At 43.2% G+C, this 24078-nt stretch overlaps 1 protein-coding gene across 3 annotated transcripts in view; it reads left to right on the top strand.

The window, feature by feature from the left end:
• Positions 1 to 465: 465 nt before the first annotated feature.
• Positions 466 to 24078, top strand: part of DOCK3 (dedicator of cytokinesis 3) — a 209864-nt gene continuing 186251 nt past the window's right edge. For all 3 annotated transcript variants that reach the window (XM_056855260.1, XM_056855269.1, XM_056855252.1), the window contains exons 1-2: positions 466 to 511; positions 23113 to 23196. In XM_056855260.1, coding sequence (XP_056711238.1) covers positions 475 to 511; positions 23113 to 23196 — 121 coding nt within the window. In that variant the 5' untranslated portion in view covers positions 466 to 474. The remainder of the gene's footprint in view (positions 512 to 23112; positions 23197 to 24078) is intronic.

Below are 24078 nucleotides of genomic sequence, written 5' to 3'. Positions count from 1 at the left end.
AGCAGCGGCGGCGGCAGCAACAACAGCAGCAGCGCAGGAGAGGCGGTGGAAGGGGCCGCCGGTGCCTTCTGCCGTCACCGTGGGAGAGACCAGCGGAGGCCGGCCGGCCAGCCGGCCCTGGCGGCCGGATTAAGGCGAGCCCCCAGAGGAGCCGTCCTGCCTCGAGGGGCCGGGGGGACGCGCGCCGCGCGCTTCCTTGACCCGCGCCCAGCCACCCGCCGCCGCTCGGGCTGTTGCTGCTCTCCAGGGGAAGGAAGCCGCGGGCCCCCGCCTCCACACCCCCCCCGGCCGCCCAGCTCACCTGCCCGGCCCAGGAAAGCGGCGAAGACGTCGCCTCCGCCGCAGCCGCGGTGCCCGGGGGGCTGCACGGAGCAGCGGCCCCGGGCTCACCCGGAGAAGACGCCTCCGCTCGCCCATGAGCGCCACGGCGCCGCCGCTCCGCACTGGCAGGGGCCGGCCGGCGGCAGGAGCGGCATGTGGACCCCCACCGACGAGGAGAAATACGGCGTGGGTAGGTCGGCCGGCTAGGGGAGGGGGAGGGGGGCTGCCCCCTGGGATGGATTTGCCCCCCGCCCCCAGGGGGGTGCCCTCTCCCTGTTGCGCGCTGTGCCCGCCGCGCCTCTCACTTTTTGAGGCTCGCCCGGGGAGCCTCAACTTGCTTTTGTGTCAAAAGATGGCGTTTGGGGGATGCTGTCGGTTTTTGTTTTAAGGAGGGGGTTGGGGGGGGGGTGTCGCTGCTGTTGGGTGGGAACGGCAAGCCGCCTCTTCTCCCTTTCGGGAATCGTGGCGTGCGCAATGTTGTTCGCCTCGCTGCTGCAGCCGGAGAACTCCCCCCCCTCCCCGATAGCCTCCTTTCTTCTCGCATCGTGGGGGGGGGGGGAGAGAGCGAGAGCTGCCTTTAATTTCTGTTCGGATCGAACAGGTTGTGTCCCCGAAATTAAATAAAAAAATAAGAGACATCATGTGCTTAGCTAGCTGTTGGATGCATTCTCTTAGTCCTTTTGACCCCGTGCTGTAGATGGCTGGTGCGGATTTGAAATCCAAATGAATGATGTGTTTATTAACGTACTTGCCGGGAGGGTTGAAGTACAGTGTTCTCAAGCCCGTGTACAGGATCAGCCTGCGAAAATAGACAGAAATCGAGTCTCCTCGCTTTAATCTACTTATCAGCGCAGCCTTTCTCTCAGTCTGTCGTCTACGATGATCTTGTTGTGATCGAAGAGGTGGGATCGTGATTGTCGTTAGGGGGCGCCAGTGATGCACATGCTTTCAGTCAGTATCTTTCCAAGAAGAGGAGTAATCAAAACGCAACTTGATTAATTATCTTGAGTAGCTACGCTGTCTTTCAAAAAAATTGACAGAGTCTACAGAAGCCACCTCTATAGAGCATACAAGTTTTGTGGCTTGCCTCACCCACTAACATGAATTTCCAATTATCTGTAAAATTATGTAACAGCCTGATTCTTATTTAGATACGTATGTTATTTTAGGAGTTAGTGTGGCCAGTCCCAGATATTTGCCTTTTGGTTAATATTTTAGTTACATAGCTTGCTTTTTCATTATCATACTCGTGTTCCATATACCAGGGTTTAAAATATCAATGCTGTTGTAATAAGAGATAACGGTAGAAGAAATCCACTGATGGCTACGAACTATATTATGTCTCAAAATGATCAGAGCTATACACTTCCATGAATGAATTTTCCTTTTTTTTCAAATTTTGTTTTACTTAGTTTCTGAATTGTCTAAGATTGCGTAGATAAATTATGAATTGTGACACTATTCAAGTTGCCCAATAAATGTCTGCTCTCATGTAATGCGGTCTTTTATATTTAAATAAACTTTTTGTAATAATGGGAAAATGCAGGGTATAGAGATGCTAGGGAGGGATGCATTTTAACAGTCCAGCTTTGAAAGTGGACATCTGAAGATATGCAGGAAGCTTTACTGTAGCAGAATGCATTACACAGTGTGTCAGTATGGAATTAATCAGCATGGTAATGACTAAATGGGGGGAAACTGTTAGTGAATTAAAGGCTAAAAACGAAGGAAATATGTGAGCAGTTGCTATATTTAATGGCTGGCATAGCTTTTACTGCACTGACATATATTATTCTCAAACTGAATTAAGGGTCTATATAGCCAGCCCCTTAATCCACTCATAAAGTGGACCTCTCAACTGATAATAACTGATAATAATTTAAACACGTGTAACTTATTTCCAACCCATCTCAATACACCTCAAATATAAAATATTAGTCCAGTTGGCTATACACACAGTTTGCTTATTTTTGGTGGTCTTGAATTTTGGTGAAGTAGCTATTCTTTTTTCTATATCATGTTGCAATGCAGTGTTAAGGTTTCTATGGTGGCCTTGGAGGCCTGAAATTCTCAATTTTGCATTTCCTTGGTTTTAATCTTTATGTGATCTCAGATTTGTGTCTTAGCTGTGCAAACATGATAGCAGCATTAGTATTTGGATAACACTAGTTAACATTAGTTATCCGAATAGAATTTTAGTTCCTTCGTACCCTTTTCCTATCTAAATAGAATTTACTCACCCTAAGAAATGCTAGTTTTGAAACATTAAAATAGCCAATAATTTTGAAAATTGGTACCATAAGCAAGGAAAGTTCAGTAAAAACATTGCGTATATTCTGCATGATTTATCTGCTTCTGAACCAAAAAATTCATAGTGAAGTGAACTTTGTTGATATAGTCTATTTCTGTCAGTGATCATTATTAGCATGGAACTTTAGGAGTTGACCTTTTCATTACAACTATATATTGAGATTAACTTATAAATAAGAAGACTGTAACTTGTAAGCAAGAAATCTCCAAACACAATTGTTGACTGCTAACAAAGAACTGAGTGGCACAGTTGGCAAAATTATATGGTGCAAGTCTTGCTAGACTGTATTGTTTGAGACTGCAGATGTGGAGACTGCATGTTTAAATACTCCGCTATATAAAAAGATCCACTTTGTGTACATAGAAAATTTGTATGCCATAAATAATGTACATCTTACATGAACTGAAGGAAGGTTTGTACACAATGTCCATAAAGAGAGGCTTCCTAAGCTTTTCCTCAGTTGTACTGAGAAGCTTCCGGAACCTTAGCTATTGGTTATAAAGAAGCTCAGTGACAGATCCCTTGGCCAGGATCCAGAGAGCTACTTAGTATCATGCAATAGGCCAGTCATTTTTAAAAAAACTTTTCTTTGAATAGTTGACCTCCAGATTTAAAATCTGTATGTCAAGAGGAAAGGGGTAATTGCTTGTAAATAAGTATATCTTATTTCCCCTTGTTTACATGGAACTAATGGGATGTCTTGATTGTGATGTTTGTTCTAAAGGCTCATGGACTGGGCTGAGATGTATGTAGCTCTGGTGCCTTAAAGACTTCCTGCAGAGTCATTGTGAGTAGGGCTTTCTGTGCAGAAACTGGGCCAAAACCCCCCTCAACTTTTGATTTTCACGTCCTTTGCAGAACTGTACAGAAAATACACATTTCCATGCAAAATTCAAGAAAACTTGTTTCCCTCCAGGATAATCTTACAGTAGCATTGCTTGAGGTATATTTACCCATTTATGTTTACTTCTTCATATAATTATAATAGACAGGGCAGGTGATTGAGCAGCTTGTAAGAGTCACGGCTGGCATTTCAGGCTGAAACATCTGCCCATGACCCTTTCCAGTCTGCTTTCAGGCCAGGGTTTGGCTCTGAATCAATATTATTGGCTTTGGTAGATGATCTCTAGGTACATCTGAATAAGAGCAATCAATTGTGGTTGATATTGTGGACCCTGATTGGGTGGAAAGATGGCTTAAAAAGGTTTTAGTAAATAGATATTTGTAGATTAATCAACAGCATTTGATATGGCCGGCCATGATATTTGGTGAATAAAGTAGAACAAGAATTTCCCTAGGAGATAGTGTCGACTAGTTGGGACCTGATGTGTGGAGTGCCCTAGAGTCTATTTTATCTTCAGTGTTATTTAAACTTTACATTAAACCTTTGGATGAGATCAGGAGCTTCAAGTGGGTTGTCACCAATATGCAGATGACATGCAGGTTTACATTTTATTATATAACCCTCCAGAGGCAGCTGAGAAGGCTTTGAGCCAGTGTCTTGAGTCTGTGGTAAAGTGACTGAGGGTAAACAAACTATACCTTAATCCAGGCAAGATGGGAGGTGACCCTGGTTGGGAAGTCAGAGTGTTTGAATGGTACTGATCTACCAGACCTAGATGGGGTTAAGTTCTCGTTAGTAGATCAAATTAAGATCTTGGGGTACTGTCAGACCCATCGGTGTTAATGGATAAATGGGTTGGTGCTGTTGCTAGTAGCTCCTCTTTTAATTGCATCTTGCCTATAAACTGGCACCTTACTTTGACTCTGGTGACCTAGCCATGCTGATCCATCCTATCACAACCTTCACTTTGGTCTACTGCAATGTGCTATATATTGGACTGTCTTTGAAGACTTCTCAGAAGCTTTAATTGGGACAAATGTAGCAGCAAGTCTCCTGTCTGGGATCAGCTGCTCAGAACATGTAACTCCAGTGCGTTATCCATTGCAGTGGTTTCCTGTTTGCTTCCAGACCCAGTTCAAAGTACTAGTATCTTTAAAGCCCTTCATGGCCTATGTCCTTCATAATTATTAATCTTTTCCCCCCTTTTATTGCATTGGAAGTAATTTTTACATCTTCATACTTTTATAATTACAAAATTACACTTTCTTTCTTCCAGTATAATTTTAACCCCTTCCCCCCCATCTCCCTTCCCCCACGGGCCAAGTCGAAATAGATAATATTTTCATATTTTTAGCCATGAGCATAGTCTTTTTAATTTTACTAAAGTCTCTTCGTTGGCTTCTCCACTTTTCACCCAATCAATATATAGGTTCCACTTAGTCTTTAACTCCAGTTCTTCTGTTTCACCCATCGTCTGTTGTTTTAAATATCCCAACACATCTGATTGAACATATTCAAACCCATAGTTATTCTATCTATCTATAGTCCACTTCGTTTTATCTCATAATTATTAATCTGCATCTCCCAGTAAACTCTGAGGCACCAGTTACGTTCTTCAGACAGCTTTCTCCCTTATGGTGCCCTCCCTTAGGATTGTCTATATGGCACTGTTTAGGTCATAGGCTTTTTCTGTGGTAGGCCTAGTCCTCTGAAGCAGCTTACTGGAATGGGTGCAGAGGGTTCCTTAACTTGCTGCATTTAGAAAGGTATTATTTATTTAGTTATTTCATTTTTAATCTATGCATCTTTTAAAATCTTGGTAATGATGCAACTGGACTAAAGCTGAAAGGATGTTCAGTTGTTGATGTGAATGGATGCAAAAGGAAAGTCCAAAGCTGTTCTACACATATAATAGGAAAGGAAGTCACGGCCCTCCGTTTGCAAGACCTGAGCAAGGCTTTTAATGATAGGACAATTGGAGGACATTGATTCATAGGGTCGCCATGAGTTGGAAGCAACAGCACTTCACACACACACACAAAATGAACTGTTATGTTGTTTTTTGTGTCCTTTAAACGTTGTTTTCCTAGCCATCTTGAGTCCAAGGAGATAGGTGGGATGGAAACATTGTAAATAAACAAACTTGTGGAATGTGCTGCCACAAAATGTGGTGGTGATCACTAACTTAGACAGGTATTAGACGCCTTCATGGAGGATAGGTCTATGAATGACTATTAATCATGACAGGTAAATGGAATCAGTAGATTCAGAATCAGTATATAGACTACTGGGGGCAAGCAGCTAGGAGGGAGGGTAAGAACATAAGAAAAGCCATGCTGGATCAGCCCAGGGTCCATCAAGTCCAGCAGTCTGTTCACACAGAGGCCAATCAGGTGCCTCTAGGAAGCCCACAAACAAGATGACTGTCTTCATCAGGGGTCCCCAACCTTTTTGAACCTGTGGGCACATTTGGAATTTTGATGTGGCATGGTGGGCGCAGCAACAAAATGGCTGCCACAAAATGGCTGCCACAGGAGGCGGAGCCAGCCACAAAAGGATTGCCACAGTGACACAGTGCAGATTCTTGTGCTGTGATGGCAGCTGCTGCCGCCAAAGCAACATTTCAAAAAAATTTGCATAGCCAATCAAAAGGCTTGCTGGACAAAAACCCTACCTCGCCCTTCCCACTTCCTAAAAGCACTTGGCTAGCACCAGAAAAGGTGTTGCAGGCACCATGGCACCCATTGGCTCCACATAGGGTCTCCCTTGTCTTCATGGTTTGCTTATGGGAAACAACTGCTTGTCTAGTATTGGAAACAGCATGCTGACTGCATGGACAGTGTAGGATCCAGCAGGGCACTCGTGGGTTTCCTACGTTTCTGTGTATGCAAAGCAAAGAAATATAGTTACCTAGTAGGCCTCAAGTAGCATAGGTCTCAAGTAGCATGTTGAAAGTATATTTTCTAGAAATTTTGAAACTTAAATGTATAATATACTAGACTTTCTTATCAAGCCTAAATTTTAAAATATGAAAGTCTTAGATTGGTTGAAACAAAACTGTAAATATGCCCAGCATTCAACAGAGAGCAAAAACTATAGCATTCTATGCTGCACAAGTTTGTATATTTTAGTTTCTATTACAACTTTTATTTTTTCTTACTTTTCAGAGAGCAAAAACTATCTATTGTGCAGGAAATAAAATATTTATTATTTGAATTTGTAAACCACCATAGTGTAGCCAGTCCTAAGGACTACCTGCAGTTTTGGACATTGAGTTAATCTTAAAAACATGGAAAGCACAGACCTCTTCATATACAACACGAGAGATGAATCTGACATGTGTAAGACACTTGGGCCATGTGTATCATAAATTATTAAAATGCAAGAAACATACTAATTTAATATTAAGTTAGTATTAATTACTTTACAAGGATCACTTAATTAGCCACATTGAGTCAAGAGGGAAGACAGGATATAAATATTTTAATGTATACATAAATAAAAATAGTATTTATTTTATGCTGTATTTTTCTATCTGTACTCTAGAACTCCATTGCATTCTTTTTTATAAACATAATTTTTAATATATAATTTTGACACCCTTGCATTAATCCATAAGAGGTTACAAAACTTATCTTAAAAAATGAATGAATAACATTTGCTCAGCAAAAACCAAGAGGAGGAAAAAAGAGTCCCCTGGGGGTCCTCAGTGCCACTGGCTGCTCCGTCAACAGACTGAGGGTGGGGGAGGTGGAATGGGCAGGAAACATGAAAGGAGCTTCCCAGGATTTTACTCTGTTGCAAATTAGCCCACCATCTTAAGCACTTCTGCAGGAGACCCTCTAACCAGAAGATCCCTGTCCTACAGCACCTGCCCTAGGATAAGCACTCCCATATGGGCAGATTCCCCCCACCCCACCCCCAGCAGGGAGAGCAGATTCAGCTCCATCAGAACCTAGCCTGCTGGGATGCCTTTCTTGTTTCTCATTCTTTCTTCATTAATTTCTCCAGAGCTCCCTTGCACCATTTGCGATGACTAAAGACCCATCCTTGACTGGCCTCCTCTTCACCCCACCCCCACCCTGGCCTGGGCTTGCCCTAAGAGGGCACCTCACAACCCACCTGGCCAGAAGCTCGGCCTGCCAATGGATGATGATGTGCCCTTGTTGCACCATCGCCCGTGGCATTTGCACACCTCTTTTGAAGCAGCAGGTGCCGGGGGAGGGGGTGCCTTGTGGGCCATATGCATAGCCCTGGCTTATTTGACACCCCCCATATGTACTATAACATATTAATTGTAGAAAAATGTAAAAAGTAATCATATATTTTAAACTGTGTATGTCTATGGTATTCAAAGGAATTACTATCTAATACTGTAGATCGTAATATAATAATTCTCAGAAAGCATTTTGAGAGAATAAAATCTATACTTGCATGCCTTTCATTCATTCCAAAAGAGAATATATTTCATATGAACCCTCATGTTCTCCTATTTCCACCCACCCCACCATGAGCACTGAAAAAGTCTGTAAAAAAAAAACAGGAAAAATTGTGTTTTAACAACTTTTTCAGCTCCCTTCCCCCAAGGCTTTTAGGTTTCCTAGATTTGAATCACTCTCTTCTGTATAAAGGTAGTGGGCAAGATGCATTGTCAGCAATCAATTTACCTGGTTGGACAATATTCCTGGAACACAAATGGACTGTGAGTTTTCAGTGTTCTTCAAGACTAGGTCTCTGCAAGACTGAACTTTCACACAAATTCTAATGTTTTACTGTGGTTCGTTTAGTGTCATAAAATTAAGTTAGAATGTCTTATAACAATATGAATTTTGTTGAAGGAACAGTAAAATACTATGCCCAAGCATCTCAGTAATCACAAAATGCTGTTTTTGCTAATTCAATTTACCTTTTTTATTTTTATAGCCATACGCTGCTACCAGCATTTACTATCTTGTCTTAATCTGTTACATTATGTGTGTGTGTTAAGTGCCATCAAGTCGCTTCCGACTCATGGCGACCCTATGACTAAAAGTCCTCCAAAATGTCCTATCTTTGATAAAATAGATGTTACATTATAGATACATATATAAATTGTAGCTCTGCAATCTGCTGCAATTTGTTGCATATTAAACTAATATAAAATATTATTATTCTGCTGTAGATTTTCCTGGGAGTGGTTAAAAACACTGATTCTACTTGATAACATCACCCCTTATTTAAACATGCCAAAGCTGAAGCTGGATAATTGAAACTTTGGGAAAGAGATGGTAGCTATAATTAGCCCCTTTGTTCTGAATCTTAGGTAAGCCGTCTGACTGAGTTTCAAGGTTTGTGTTTTCCTAGGTCATAATGCAAACTTCTCCAGCTGACAAAGCCTCGCTGCTTTATGAATTATCATTTCCCCAAGAAGTTTTCTGCCTTGGAATATAGAGCTTTAGAGCATATACAAGTAGACACAAGAAGCCCTAGGGCTTATAGTTTTCTAGGGCACCTGAGTACTCAGTGAGGACATTAAATACCTTGGATATTAAATATCCCAGGGCTACTGGTGCTTGGAGGACACTCTCATTTCAGCGTTCTAAGCTCTAGGGAGAAGTGGAGGCTTTGCAGAGAGACCTCCAGGTCCTTCATGAAAAGTTATGGGGAAAGAGAAGAAGATAGTGGGGCAGGATTCCTGATTCCATGGGAGAATCTGAAAGCTTGCAGTGGAGAAACATTCATATACCCCATGTCATGGAGAGTGTAATGGGGTTTTGAAACTGGACTTTATAAAGGAGCTATTTCCTATGTTGGGGAAACAGCATATACGATAACCCAGCTCAATTTCAAACCAAGCTGAATGGCAATTGCCCTTCATTATTATCTTTGCCATGTTCTGTGTTAAGGTCAGTGTCCCTGCGCAGGTGCAAACACCACTCCAGGGATGGCTTCTCTCACAGCCTGACAACTTGCCTAGCCTGGCCCCAGAAACAGCTCCTGCCTGACCTCTCATTTTTGGCAGCAGCAAGGATTGGTTTCCTCTCCCTCTGTCCCTTCCTTGCTGGCATGCCATACATTTTTCTTCTCCCCTCCCCCTCCACCAGGACAAGGAGGAGGATTGGGTTGGACTTGGCTGCTGGTTCTTGCTGCTCCTTCACTTGTTCCTAAGCAACCAGATGGCAATGTCCAGGAATTGTTGCTGAGGGAGAGTATGCAAGGGCTGGGAGGCAGTTGCTGCCCCTAGATGCCACCCACCTGTAGGCCACTTGAGCTAACAGCAGCTTATGCCCAGCCAAGACAGCACCGGTGCTCTTTGTTGCCATCTGCAACTTGTTCATTCACCCTCTGGGTGGTTCTCCAATAACAGTTGCCTCAGAACTAAGCTTCTTTGTGCTCCTTTTAGCCCTATGCCGGTACTGGGACCTAAAGTAGTGTGAAAGTATGCTTTGCTGCTACTAGCAGAGAGCCTATGTTTTGGATTCACTGTAGATTTTTGTGGATGAAAGGGATTTCTGTCTGCATAGCAGAACCTCCCTACCTCCCACTTCCTGTGACAGCCAAAACACCTCTTGAAATGTTGCTCCTACAAATAAAGGACACCCCCCCTGCCCCGGGAACAGCTTGGAGGTCTGCTATGGGTAGGGCTGTTGAATTTAAAAAAAAATTCGGTATAGTTCGGATTCGGCTGAATTCGGCCCGTTTAGATTCGGGATATGCCGAAGTCCGAACTCCCCCACTTCGGGTCCATGCAATTCGGCGGGAATTCAAAGTTCGGGAAAAAAATTCGGCCAAATAAAGCCATTAAAAACACAACCGCGCCTTTCCGCGGCTCTGGGGGGGGCCTTTTTGGGGGTAGAGGTCCCAAACTTTCAGCGGAGCTTCAAAGGCCGTTTCTTGAAAGACCCCCCATGTTTTGTAAAGATTGGGTCAGGGGGGGCTGAAAGGGGGGCCCCCACCCTTAATGTGCATGTCTGAGCAGAGCTTGCTGCCCACACACAAAGCTCCCAGCCCCGACAAACAGCTGAGAAGTTTTGAGCAAGCATCCAAATAGACCTAACCGCTCTTATGAATGAGGGAAAACCTGAAGACACACAACTGAAACCCCCCCTCAAACCAGGGAGAGAGAGACTCGAGGGGGAACACACACCCCAGGCAGAACCGGCAAAAGCCCCCTTTGGCTTCCCCCCCCCACAGAAACTGCTCCCTCCCCACACGCACACAAACTCTGCTCCCCCCCCCCACACACACACAGGAGAAAAATTATAGATTAAAGCCCCCAAAGGGGTCTTACTGTGGCTGTCTTCTGTTCCATCAGGAGGGGCTGGGGAGGACTGGGTAATCCAAGATGATTCCAATTAGGCACGGGACGTTTTGCTCTGGAGAAGCATACAGGATCAGCTGATCCATTCATCCCAATAGGGAAAAGGAGAAAGCCCATATCTCGGGACCCCCTGACCCAATGTTTACAAAACTTGGGTGGTCTCTTAAGAAGGCTTGTCTGAAGCTCCACGCAAAGTTTGGGATCTGCACCCCCAAAAATGCGCCCCCTGCAGCCATGGAAAGAGAAAAGGGGGGGAGTCGATATTTCTGCCCCCACTGAACCCATCTTTACAAAACTTGGGTGGTATCTTAAGAATGATTGTCTGAAGCTATGCTGAAAGTTTGGGGGCTGTATCCCCCAAAAAGCGCCCCCTGCAGCCACGTAAATGGAAAAAGGAGGGGAGGGGAAAGGGGTGGAGCCCATATCTCGAGACCCCCTGACCCAATGTTTACAAAACTTGGGGGGTATCTTAAGAAGGTTCATCTGAAGCTCCACTGAAAGTTTGGGGTCTGTACCCCCAAAAATGCACCCCCTGCAGCCATGGAAAGAAAAAAGGGGGAGCCCATATCTCGGGACCCCCTGACCCAATGTTTACAAAACTTGGGGGGGGTCTCTTAAGAAGGCTTGACTGAAGCCCCACTGAAAGTTTGGGGTCTGTACCCCAAAAAATACGCCCCCTGCAGCCACAGAAAGGAGCGAATGTGCACAAGCACCCCCCCCCCACACAGGAGGATTTCCCTCTCCCCGGCCGGGCCGCACATCAGCTGATTCCTCCAGTACTCAATCCTGACTGATTGGCCAGAAGAAGACCCAGCTTGGTCACCGATTGGCCGGGGGAGGAGAATGCTGCTTACTGACGGTTATGCTGCTTACTGATGGCCCCGAATTGGCCGGTTGTATTCGTGAACTCGCTGAATTCGGCTCCCCGATTGCCCGCCATTTTTGAGTTCGGTTCGTCCCGAACTAAAAATCACTGAATCAGGGGAAATTCGGCTGTTTTTCAGTTCAGGCCGAACCGAATCAACAGCCCTAGCTATGGGCGGGGGGACTGACAAATATTGTCTGCCCCTTCTATTCACAGAAAATAGTGGGCATGTGTGATACATGTGTGATACATACAGTGCACAGCCTGTAAGGTAGTTTGCCCAGCTCCCCCACAGGTGGGGATGCACAGGTGGGGATGCACCTGTGGGGGAGGGGCTTGGTCTTTTCTGTTGAACTGCCATATTGGCTATACTGTGGTTTTTGATGGTGTAACTTTCTGCCAGTTTTGGGGGGCTGTTCCTGGGCTGGGGTGGCTAAAGGAGCTGACTAAGTCCTGCCATGCCCCAGGGTCTGCCCATTTTCCCACCAGCACAGGGGACTCACCAGAATTGTTCTGCGGCATTATTATACTGCCGCATCTCGGAGAAACATCAGCACAGAGCCTAGGTGGCTTCCTCTGCACTCCCCCTCAGGATTATGCTGTAAAAGTAGGTACTTTTTTAACTTCTTGAACCACAAAAATTATATAAAGGTTGTCGGTAAACTTTTATATATATATATTGTCTCTTTTCCAATCTTTCAGAACTGCCAATTTAGTTGCACTATAACACCAATTAATCTTTGGAATAGATAATATGCCTACCTCTGTCTTTCTAATCATTAATTTATTAGTTACTCTAGGGTGTTTATCTCAGATAAACCCACAGGTTTATTCCTGCAGTGAATTCGTCTGTGAATTATTTATTACCAAGGGTAGATTTATAAATAAAAATAATATGTTTGATAATATATTCATTTTGATATCTGCATTTCCTGTAATAGTTTCAATCATTTCCAAAAAGCTAGGGTTTTTTCCAGGTTCTTCATGTAATTTCTTATAATACATATTCTCAGATTCAATATTCTGATAAAGCAATATTCATGAGTACATTATAGAAATTTTACAAAGTATCCCATACAATTGGTGAATTTTATTTTTAATTAATGTGGATAGATTTATTTCCTACCACTCAGATTTTTTAATATTCATTTTAGAACCCACATACCTTAGTATACTTTTAAATAGTTCTAATTCCAAAAACGAAGCCTTGGCATTGAGTAATGTTAATACTATATCATCGGCATACAATAAAATTTGTGATTCAAAGGACCCAGAGTTGGTTCCCTGGTTGACCATTGGAATGACCCAGATGATTGACACAATCACTCGCAGGTGCCCACTCAGAAGTGTTGGAGCCCCAGTAGCCCCTTTGTTTACTGAGGGGCTGAGGGTGACGAAAAGATGGAGACTGCTAGAGCAACAACGAAGAAAGACTTGGGACGAATCCAATGAAACACCGGCAAAAGCTCATTTTAAAGTGTACTCACTAGTGGTGATGGCAGCAAAGAAACACTTTATCACCACTGTTGTATCCGCGCAGTGTAGGCCAGCGAAGCTGTTCTGGGTGGTCAGAGGCCTTCAGGAAGAGATGGACTGCTCAGTGGCCCACTGTGGCCATTTTGCTCAGCACTTGGCAGATAAAATCTCTCAAATCCATTCCAGCTTGGTCTATATGTTAGCAGTGCCAGGGTGCCAACTTGTACAATTGTTTGGGATACTTTTTAGTTTATTCAGTTTAAAGGTGTGGACAGGATCCTTGGAAGTTTGAGCGCTATCATCTGCTTGTATGACCCTTGCCTTTCCTGGCTACTTAAATCTGTTGGGGGAGGGGTTTGGCTGACAGGACCGGAGAGGTAGTTAATGCTTCCTTGAAAGAGAGTGGTCGCCCTAGCCTTGAAAAAGGCTGTGGTGCGCCCACTTCTAAAGAAGTCTACTCTGGCCCAGAAGATCTCAATAATTATCAAGCAGTCTCACATGTTCCATTATCTGGGTTGTGATTAGAATAATAGAATCATAGAGTTGGAAGGGATCACCAGGGTCATCGAGTCCAACCCCCTACACAATACAAGAAATTCACAAATATTTCCCTCCCCCACACCTCCAGTGACCCCCTCCTCCATACCTAGAAGATGGCAAAAAAAGTAACCCCTCCAGGATCTCTGGCCAATCTGGCCTGGTGGAAAATTGCTTCCTGACCCTAAAGTGGCTATTGGCACTACTCTGGGCATGCAAGAAGGCCCACGAGAGCCAAACACTGATGCAAACCTTCCTGCCCTCCCTCTCAAGATCTGCCTAAAGTAAAAAAATCAGCGTTGTAGACGTATGACCATCTAGCCTCTGCTTAAAATCCTCCAGTGAACGAGAGCCCACCACCTCCCAAGGAAGCCTGTGCCACTGAGGACCTGCTCTAACTGTTAAAACGTTCTTCCTAATGTTTAGCTGGAAATTCTTTAATTTCAGCCTGTTGGTTCTGGTCCAACCTTCTGGGGCAACAGAAAACAACTCAGCACCATCCTCTATATGACAGCCCTTCAAATACTTGAAGATGGTTATCATATCGTCTCCTCTCCAGGCTAAACATACCCAGCTCCTTCAACCTTTCCTCAACTTGGTCTCCAGACCAAGTTGCCCTCTTTGTTGCCCTCCTCTGGACACGTTCCAGCTTGTCTACATCCTTCTTAAATTGTGGTGCTCAAAACTGAACACAGTACTCTAGGTGAGGTCTAACCAGAGCAGAGTAAAACAATACCATCACTTTGCGTGATCTGGGCACTTCTGTTTTGGGTTTGGAAGACACTGTTTTGCGGTGGTTCTGGGCCTACCTGGAGGGTAGATTTCAGAAGGTGGTGCTGGGGGACTGCTGTTCGACTCTTTGGCTTTTGACCTATGGGGCCTCACAAGGTTCCCTATGCACTTCAACATCTATATGAAACCACTGATTTTGGCTGGGTTGTCACCAATATGTCAGCTCTTTCTTGTGCTTCTGGCTGATTCCAGGGAGGCTGTAGAAACCCTGAGCTGAAGGCAGTTTTGAAGTGTATGTAGGCTAATAAACTGAAGCTTAATCCCAACAAGTTGGAAGTGCTACTGGTGGGAGGAAGGTCTGATCCACGGTTCAAGCTGTCACCCATTCTGAATGGGGGTATCCTCTCCTTGAAGGAACAGGTCCATAGCCTGCTCTCGGACCCAGTTTTACTGGGAGATAAGCAGGTGGCAGCTGTGGCCATGAGTGCCTTTTACCAGCTTCAACTGCTTAATCAGCTGTGGCCTTTCCTGAACAGAAAAGATCCGGCCACTGTGGTGCATGCCTTGCTTACATATAGATTAGATTACAGCAGTGCTCTCTACATAGGGCAGCCCTTGAAAAGTGTTTGGAAACTTCAATTGGTATAGAATGCTGTTGCCACGATGTTGACTGGAGTGGGTCACAGAGACCATATAAATTCAATCTTCTTCCATCTACACAGGCTCCCAGTTTTCTTCTAGGAACAATTTAAGGTGCTGGTGTTGACTTTCAAACCTTTAAGGACCACCTGCTCCTGTGTGAACCTGCCCGACCACTTTGGTCATCTTTGGAGGACCTGCTTTGAGTGCCCCTGCCTTCTGAGGCTGGTGGCAACCCTGGAGAGGGCCTTCTTGGTTGTGGCATTAAAATTCTGGGACTCTGTCTCCAGGATTTGTTTGTCTACTTCTTTTGCTGTCTTCCACCTACAGGTGAAGACTTTTTTGTTTTGGTTAGCATTTCGTCAGTGATCCATCCTTCCTGACCAATGTTTTAAGTACTGTTTTGTCTTTGTATGTTTTTAGAACAGGTTTTAATTGTTTTAATGATTTTGGGGGGGTTAATGATTTTTATTAAAATGTGATTTTATTATGGATATTTTAATTCGTTAGCTCCCTTGAAAGCCCTTGTGAAGACAGAAAGGCAGGGTGTAAATTTTGTAACATAAATAATGTGATACCTTTTATACCTGTATTTCAAGTATGGCAGTTGCCAAGGGTTCTCTGAACAGGACAGTTAATAATGGTGGTATGGGATAACCCTGTTTCTTAAAATGATTTGAAATTGTACCATTGGCAATTATTTTAGCTGTGGGTTTAGATTAGATGACAATGATAATGAAACCTTTAATGGCATAATTATTATTACAGTTGTTACAAAATAATCATAACACCAAATATCAATAGACTGCAAACTCTTGAAGAACTCTTAATGAACAAAAATAATATGTTAGGCATGAGTACGAACTGCCTCGTCGCTCAGACTGAGAGTGTTCCTAGTGGAGCATCCACATCCTCCAGGAGAGTTTTGCTGAACAACAAAATTGCTTTAACAATAGCCAAATTGCCTGTTAACTATGGTAAGTGGGAGAGCAGAAGATCTATTCTCTTTTCATTGGCCTCTTTGCTGGGACTGGTTTAGATTAGTTAATAAAACCCATTACTGAGATTTTCCTCCAATATTATTGTAGTCCAATGTCCACATTAAATATAAAGGTCCCCTGTGCAAGCACCGGGTCATTCCTGACCCATGGGGTGACGTCACATCCTGACATTTACTAGGCAGACTTTGGTTTGCCAATGCCTTCCCCAGTTATTTTCCCTTTACCCCCAGCAATCTGGGTACTCATTTGACCGATCTCGGAAGGATGGAAGGCTGAGTCGACCTCGAGCCGGCTACCTGAAACTGACTTCCGTCGGGATCGAACTAAGGTCGTGGGCAGAGCTTTTGACTGCAGTACTGCAGCTTACCACTCTGTGCCACGGGGCTCTTAATGTCCACATTAGACATGTCAGTTTCACAGGATCAAATGCTTTTTCTACATGAAGGAATAGCAACATGCATCCAAGGGATTTTTGCATTGCTTTTGTTTACTGGCGCAAGGTGTATGGGGACTTGCCTGGCCCAACCTCCCCCTTCTCCTCTTGTGCATTCTTCCTGTTTCCCAGTGCCTCAAAGAGGGGAAGGAGAAAATTTGTGGCATCCCAGCAGAGCGGTTGGGGAGAGAAAGCAAGTGCCAGGAAGGAAGGAAACCAGAGAGGGGAAAAAGAGGGATGGGTGGATGGTGGGGTGGAGGGGGGCAGAGAGTGTTTTCTTGAAAAAAATTGTACTTGGAGTCCCACTTGGAGACACAGAGAGAGTCATTCCGTACTGGCCAGCCAGCCAACCTCCATGTAGCTACATTGGCGGCAGCAGTGTGTCCCCCATGGGAAATCATCATGGGGAATTAGCCTTGATGGGATCTGTCTAATTTAGAATTCTAAACTTTATTAAAATCTTCTGCCAATGATAATCTCACTAGTGGCAGATTTTTTTTTTTTTTAATCCTCCATAATGGAATGATAAAACTGAGTTTGTTGCTGGCTTGGGGGGCATATACAGAAACCAAAGTTATACTCTAATTGTTTAGAGTGCCTTTAAATGTTACGTGTCTTCCTGTTAAATCTAGATGTACATCCAGAAAGTTGAAAAGGTTTATCTTTACACTAATTACAACATCTTTGTTTAAAAAAATATAATATTGGAGGCTGGGTATACCTCTTCTGGTTTTAATGATTTCAGATGAATTTCATTTCCCTTCTCAATCTGTATTTACTGGGAGGGGGGAATACACTTTCTCCCTCTCCTGTAATGCTAGAACCTGGGATCTTCCACTGAAGATGAAGGATGGAAGATTCAGGAGAAACAAAAAGAAGTACTTCTTCACACAACCCATAGTTACATTGTTGAACTTGCTACCACAGGGTGTGGTGATGGCTGCCTAACTTGGAAGCCTTTATAAGGGAGTGGACAAATTCATGGAAGACAGGACTATCAATCATGTTGGACATCTATTCCCTCTAATACCAGAGATAGCATGCTTCTTTATATCAGTTGCTAGGGAGCATGGTAAGGAAGATGCTGTTGCTGTCACCCTGCTTGTGGGCTTCCTAGATGCAGCTGGCCAGGCACTATTTGAACAGAAGTGTGGACTAGATGGGCCTTTGGTCTGATGGCTCTTCTTATGTTTTTAATGTAATAAAATGAGATCCTGATTAAATTAGGAATAGGTCTGATTGTATTGGAGTACATGCAGTCAGGTATGATTTGATCTTCTGGGTGGTTGCATCTGTTGAAAGATTCTGATACAGATGACTGCAGCCTTTGCCTTGGAGTATAGGAGTATTTTTTATGGCTGAATAAACCCATCAATATTTCCTTTTCTGTTAGGTATATAATACTGATAATTCCTTATAGAACGATGTTATGCTTTGTGAGGCAACTTGATGTAAAAATTATTAGAAGACAAATGATTAAATATGCAACTACTTTTAATTATTTGTGAATGTATAACTGATACAAATTTGTTTATTGAATTGATATCACTTTTTAAAGTACTAAATGCCAATGTTATGGTACAAGATGAAATTTGACAATAATATGAATTTCACTGGGATTCCACTGGAATGGGATTCCACTGGAGGGGCTATCTTGACTGGTGGATTGAAGGACAAGTCACACATGTCATGGTGTTTTTTAGAGGAGTTTGTCATTAATTTGGCTCCCTATTTTTCTGAGCTCTTGGATCCCTTTGCCATACAACATATTTCTGCCTAGGAGTTGTACAAATAAGTATTTGATTTCCCTGCATTTTGATATCCCTCCAAATTGTCTGTGAAGATGACAATTCTCTAAATTTCTAGCACTTAAAGAAGGTCTTGTCCCTTTATGCATGGCTGTTTCTCTTGCGGTCACCCCCCCCAACTACTTTGGGGTCTTGTTTTGATTATGTATGCATTTTCCGATCTTCAGAGGTCGCTTCGCTCTCTCCGTGCATTTTCCCCGCGTTTTCTGGATGCTATTTAGCCAGCATCCAGAAAACATGGGGAAAACGTTCAGAAATGCGTAGGGACAGCGAGGCGACCTCTGAAGGTCAGAAAATTTATGCATAATCAAAGCAAAGCCCCAAAATAGTTGTGGGGGATGACTGCAAGGGAAACAGCCATGCATAAAAGGCCATAGTTAGTTTTTGATGAATAAAATTAGAGATGTGCACTAGCACCAACATTCGGTTTCAGCATTAGAATCCTTTAGATTTGGAATTCAGAATTTAGAAAATCAAGATTTTCTAAATATCCAGAATGCCATTAAAGTCAATAGGAATACCCATTTTTTCTTTCAAGAAATGCAAAAAGGCAAACCACTTTTCACAAGGTTTTCTCTCAGCCCTTTTTTCCAGTGCCTATGCCAACTTCAAAGAATTGAGAAGATATGGCAAGTGCACGCACCAACAGCCACTATTGTCCGGCAGCAGTGCCAGTCATTAGGAAAGGACTGCAATCTGGGTGCAAATGCCACCAGGGCAGCATTGGACATGTCACAATGGCGCAGAGAATAGCTGGTGCTAGGGAGTGGGTAAATATCCCGGGCAGCACTGGCAGGCAGACAGTGGGGGATGAGTTGGAACCATCCCAACAGTACTGGGCGCAGCTGAGTGAGTGAGCACAGTCCTTAAGAAGCAGTTGGAAGAACGGAAGGGGGACCAGGAAGAGGCAGTAGAGTGAAGCATGGCATACCCTGTACTCCCCAAAAAACAGCATCATTTTATTATGCTAAAGCAAAACACAGACCCCCAAGAATGAAAATCACATATACAGACAAAACCTATTACCTAAATCTAATCTAAGTCTGTCTGTCTGTCTGTATCTAACAAACTTTATCGTTATGCTTGATATACCCCAAAAGGGGCCTAAACAATGACAATCTTCTCTGTTAATCTACAGTCTAGTTAATCTGATTTATTCTTAATATACACTAAGTGGTAGAGAGGGAATTGCTTCTAGTAATGCAACACAAGAATAATTTCCATATATTAGCTTTTATTAGTAGTAACCAAATTGACACAACACATTGGCTTCTTTTAAACTGCTCTTATAATCCGTTTGAGCAGCTGGTTGCTAACGGATTTTTTGTGTCATTTCAGACACAACCATTTTGGCTCCTGGCTTTTAACACTTTTTAAAAGAACCTTTTCATACAAAGCTGCTTGTGTCCCATTGGCATCCCAGGGCTTAGATGTTTTTTTTTGAAAACTGCTTTCTCCTGTTTTCAGCTCTTCCTTGCTCTTTTGAATCGCTGCACTGTGCTGTTTAAAATGTCTGGAGCGCTTCCAAAAGGACCACTTCCCTCCCCCTTTTTACATCACATCCTTTTTTGGCTTAAAAAAAACATTATAAGATTTGTGCTATGGCACTGAAGCAAATTAGCTGCCCAGTGAGCTGTTCTTATCTTGTTTCCATGTACCAACGGCCGCAGGAATTTCAATGGTGCTATTACAGCTAATTTGCTCCAGTGCCATAGTGCAAATCTTAGAATTTTTTTAAAAAAACTACGCTGAAAAAGAAGGTGCCATGAAATATGGCAGGGGGAGGTGGAAGCGGCGCTGTAGGAAATGCCCATCCCAATGTCACTTTACTCGGAAATGGGCCAACAATGGATGACATTCAGTTTAGAACAGGAGAAAATGAGGCTGCACCAGTGGTTAGGAAAAGACAAAAGAGAGCAAGGTGCAAGGTTGAGAGTTTAGTTCTTCTAGATCCCTACAGGTTTCGCAATTTGCTATATCAGGGGATCTTCTATATAAATTTCTCAGCTCCCACCTTGAACAACTGAATCCGATTTAAAGCAGTAATCTGAAAGGGGCCATTGTGAAAATTTTCAAGCTTACTAGTCAAGAACTCTTCATTAGGCTGGATGTACAAAATTTTAAAAAGCTAGAAAGGCTGTTAAAGGGCTGTTTAGACTATTAATGCAGCCTAAAATCACATCAGCATTTTTGCAGCTGCATCACACTGCAGACTTATGTTCAGCTTGTGATCCACTGCATTCTTTTAAATGCCTTTTCTAAGTGTCCAGTTTCAAATTTTAAAGTTTTGTTGAAAAGCTGATTTAGTCTTATGCAGATAATGAGTACTAATAGGTACAGTATAAGAGACCTTAACAAATTTTCTTTGGGTTTAAGAGCCAGCCTGAAATTTAGGAGTCAAGTTTATTTTTCAACTAACAGGGTTTTGTGTTTTAATGACCATATTCCTATTATTACTACTACAAAACCTTACCCTAACCTCTTAATAGTTTCTCATAACTTTATTAAAGCTTTGACAGAAGTATAGCAGTATATAAAAATAGGAGTAATCATCGCTGAAGTTACCACAACAAAAAGCTAACCTCTAACCCTAGCCCAGGGGTCGGCAAACTCATTAGTCAAAAGAGCCAAATATCAACAGTACAACGATTGAGATTTCTTTTGAGAGCCAAATTTCTTAAACTTAAACTATATAGGTAGGTACACTGTTTATTAACTTAATAAACTTTAATTAAAGTTTTAAGTCTTAATTAAACTATAGGTACACTGAATAAAACTTGATATCATACTGAATAGTGATCTTATTTATTGATAAAAATTAAATTGTAAGTCCCTGCCATTTCCCCCTCCCTGTCCGGAGTCCTCGTCTGGAGGCCTGGTCTACCGCCATAAAAGCCTATTGGTAGACCTGGCCTCTGGCTGAGTCCCATTGGGAGGCCAGGTCTACCTATTGGCTTTCTTGGCAGTAGACCTGGCCTCCGGAGGCCCATAGAAGCCAATTGGTAGACCTGGCCTCTGAAGGGGGACTTTTTCCCCTCCTCGGAGTCCAGGTATACTGCCAAGAAAGCCAGTGGGTAGACATGGCCTCCCAATGGGACTCAGCCGGAGGCCAGGTCTACCAAAGGAAGCCCGCCCCGCCCAACAGCTGATAGGCGGGGGGCAGGAACCGCCGAGCCGCCCGCCCAGCAATCGCGCGGCTAGAGGGGAGGGGAGGCTTTAGCCTCCCAACCATTGAGGGAAAGGGAAAGGGGGACCCGGCCATTCTCCACGGTGTGTGTGGGGGGGAGACAGCGCGCCCGCTCTCTCTCTCAGGCGTGCCGGCTCCGCAGCCCGGCTGCCGGCACGAGCGGGCGCAAGAGCAGGGGCCCCGAACCAAGTTCGGAGAGCCGCACTCAACGGGCCAAAGAGCCGCATGTGGCTCTGGAGCCGCAGTTTTGAGACCCCTGCCCTAGCCTAACTTTTTTCCAGGTTTTCATCATTCAACTATTGTTGTCTAATAGTGGTAAACTTTTGAAATCAAATTTAGAGATTAGAGACATTACTGGATGTGAGTTGCGAGATTCAACAATATTTTTGTTGGGGTTGTTTTAAAGCACATGTATAGATGATATAGATTGGTTAAGCTTCAGTAACTGCTGCTCAACTGTGTGTGACATTTGCTTGGAAAACACAGGCTGCATTACCAATAATGGAACAGTATAAAAAGGTCTGAACTGGTGCATTTTTAACTAAAACGATATATTTCTAAAAGAGGAATGGTGAAACCCCATTCAAACAGATTTGTTTGAAACAGCATTTTGTTTACAGACCGCTGGAATACAAACTTTCATTATTCTTTAGGACCATATGGAATGTTTTAATTGATTTAGAGTTAATAAAAAAGTATGTTCCATTTAATTAAATTTTTGTGCCAGTATAGAAAGCAACAGGTTAAGAAAAAAATTCAACCCCTGCCAGTGACTGGGGTAAAGTTAAGTTTACATATTAATAAGTAATGACAAGTATTTCTAAGCTTATTTATTTTTATGTCATACAACAAATAATTCTGATGTGAAATGATAAAAAGCCTTGTACTTCCACTGAGAATGAATATGACACACAGCAATAAAAATATTGGTTAAAAAACTAGGTGCCACAATGAAATTTTTAGGCATCATGGTGACCTTGAACCTTGGATTTGTTGAGACTTGCATTATCGTTACTGTTTTTGTGGTTTCATAAACAGTTGGTGACTGATATAAATGGGCAGAGCAATCCTGAGAGTGGGGGGGGGTTGTTAGTGACAGCCAGGAATGGCACAGCTGTGCTGCCTCCTGAGAGGCTTCCCGGACAGAAAAAGAGAGTGAAATAGGCACTTTAAACAAACCCCAGTGAAATTCCTCCATTGAGTTTCACGGGGCTACACCAAATATTTTGCAGGCATAACTTGATGCCTGCAAGAGGGGGCATTCCTGGGGTGAAAGGGCTTTGGGAGCTGACTAAGGTCAGCTTCGCCCTGGGAACGCCCCCTGGATGCTGGCACGGGCACTTGCCCTGGAAAAACACTGCCAGGGAGGCAGCGCTGGTGCACGAGGCTCACCGTGTCACTCCCCAGAGCCAGCATAAGTTTCCCTGTGCCGGCGTCCGTGCAACTTTGGAGGGCGCAAGTGGCACAGACACTGGCGCTGGGGTCACACCAACTCCTAAGCAGCTCCCCGGCCCTGTCAGGATTGCATGGTTAGCCTTCTTTTCGTTTGCATGCATGTATGGTGTGGGAAGTTTACAGGTTCTTTATCTTTCTGTTTTTATGTAATTTTTATGAAACTGATACAGCCTCTGACTTTTTAATATGTTATTTTCCCCTAGTTATATGCAGTTTCCGAGGGACTGTGGTACAAGGCTTGGTTTTAGAACTGGGAGAAACTGTCCAAATTCTGGAAAAATGTGAAGGTGAGTATAATGAACTGATGAGATTTTGGTATTTTGTCCTGTTTTTTGCTTTTACTGCAGTGTTTCTCAAACCTTTTGAACTTGTCCACCGCCATACACTTACTTTGCTATCTGGGACCCTCCAGCCTAGTACTAACCATCTGTGTGGTAGTATGACTATGAATAGGCTTTTTTTCAGTGCTCCCCAAAGTTCCCAGTTTTTCCATAGGAAAAAATATTGGGAAAAGTATTTGTGGGGGGGAATCCTAAGTGTTTTCCTCGGGCTTTCACTTCTCTACATAGAGGCTGCAAACTGTTCTGGTATCAACATCTTTTAAATAGCATTGAACTGTTCTCAAATATTCATACAGTAATTGATGGATGAAATACATTTAAAGACGAGTTTTTACCCATTAAAAATGTGTAGTGTGCTAATTTTTATGTGCGGCCGTCTACAACATTAGAGGATAATAATTTCTGTACACACTGTAGACTTGCACAGTATTTTTAAGGACATGTTTTTGTTTAAATATGACTAATTTTGTCCTTAATATACCGTGATGTGGATGATAATACACTGCTGAAATATTCAGTGTTTTCAGCATTATAAAATTGCCTTAATATATTCTGCTAGTCTCACTATAACTGTGTGGAACTGTTTCTGTCCAAATAATACACTCTTTCAGTTACACAAAATTTATATGTTTTCAACTTCTGTTTATTCTTGCCTCACATGTGGAAAAAACTAATGTTTATGTGTTAAGCTACCATAGGCTGCAGCAATTTGCAGCTTTCTCTAATATTCCCTGAGCCAGCGTGATGTAGTGGTTAAGAATGGTGGTTTGGAGTGGTGGAATGTGATCTGGAGAACCGGGTTTGATTCCCCACTCCTCCACATGAGCA

This window comes from Euleptes europaea, chromosome 1 (genome assembly GCF_029931775.1).
Source record: "Euleptes europaea isolate rEulEur1 chromosome 1, rEulEur1.hap1, whole genome shotgun sequence".
Classification (NCBI taxonomy): Eukaryota; Metazoa; Chordata; class Lepidosauria; order Squamata; family Sphaerodactylidae; genus Euleptes; species Euleptes europaea.
The sequence above is the reverse complement of the archived record's forward strand: the minus strand, read 5'-3'. Positions and strand labels throughout refer to the sequence as shown.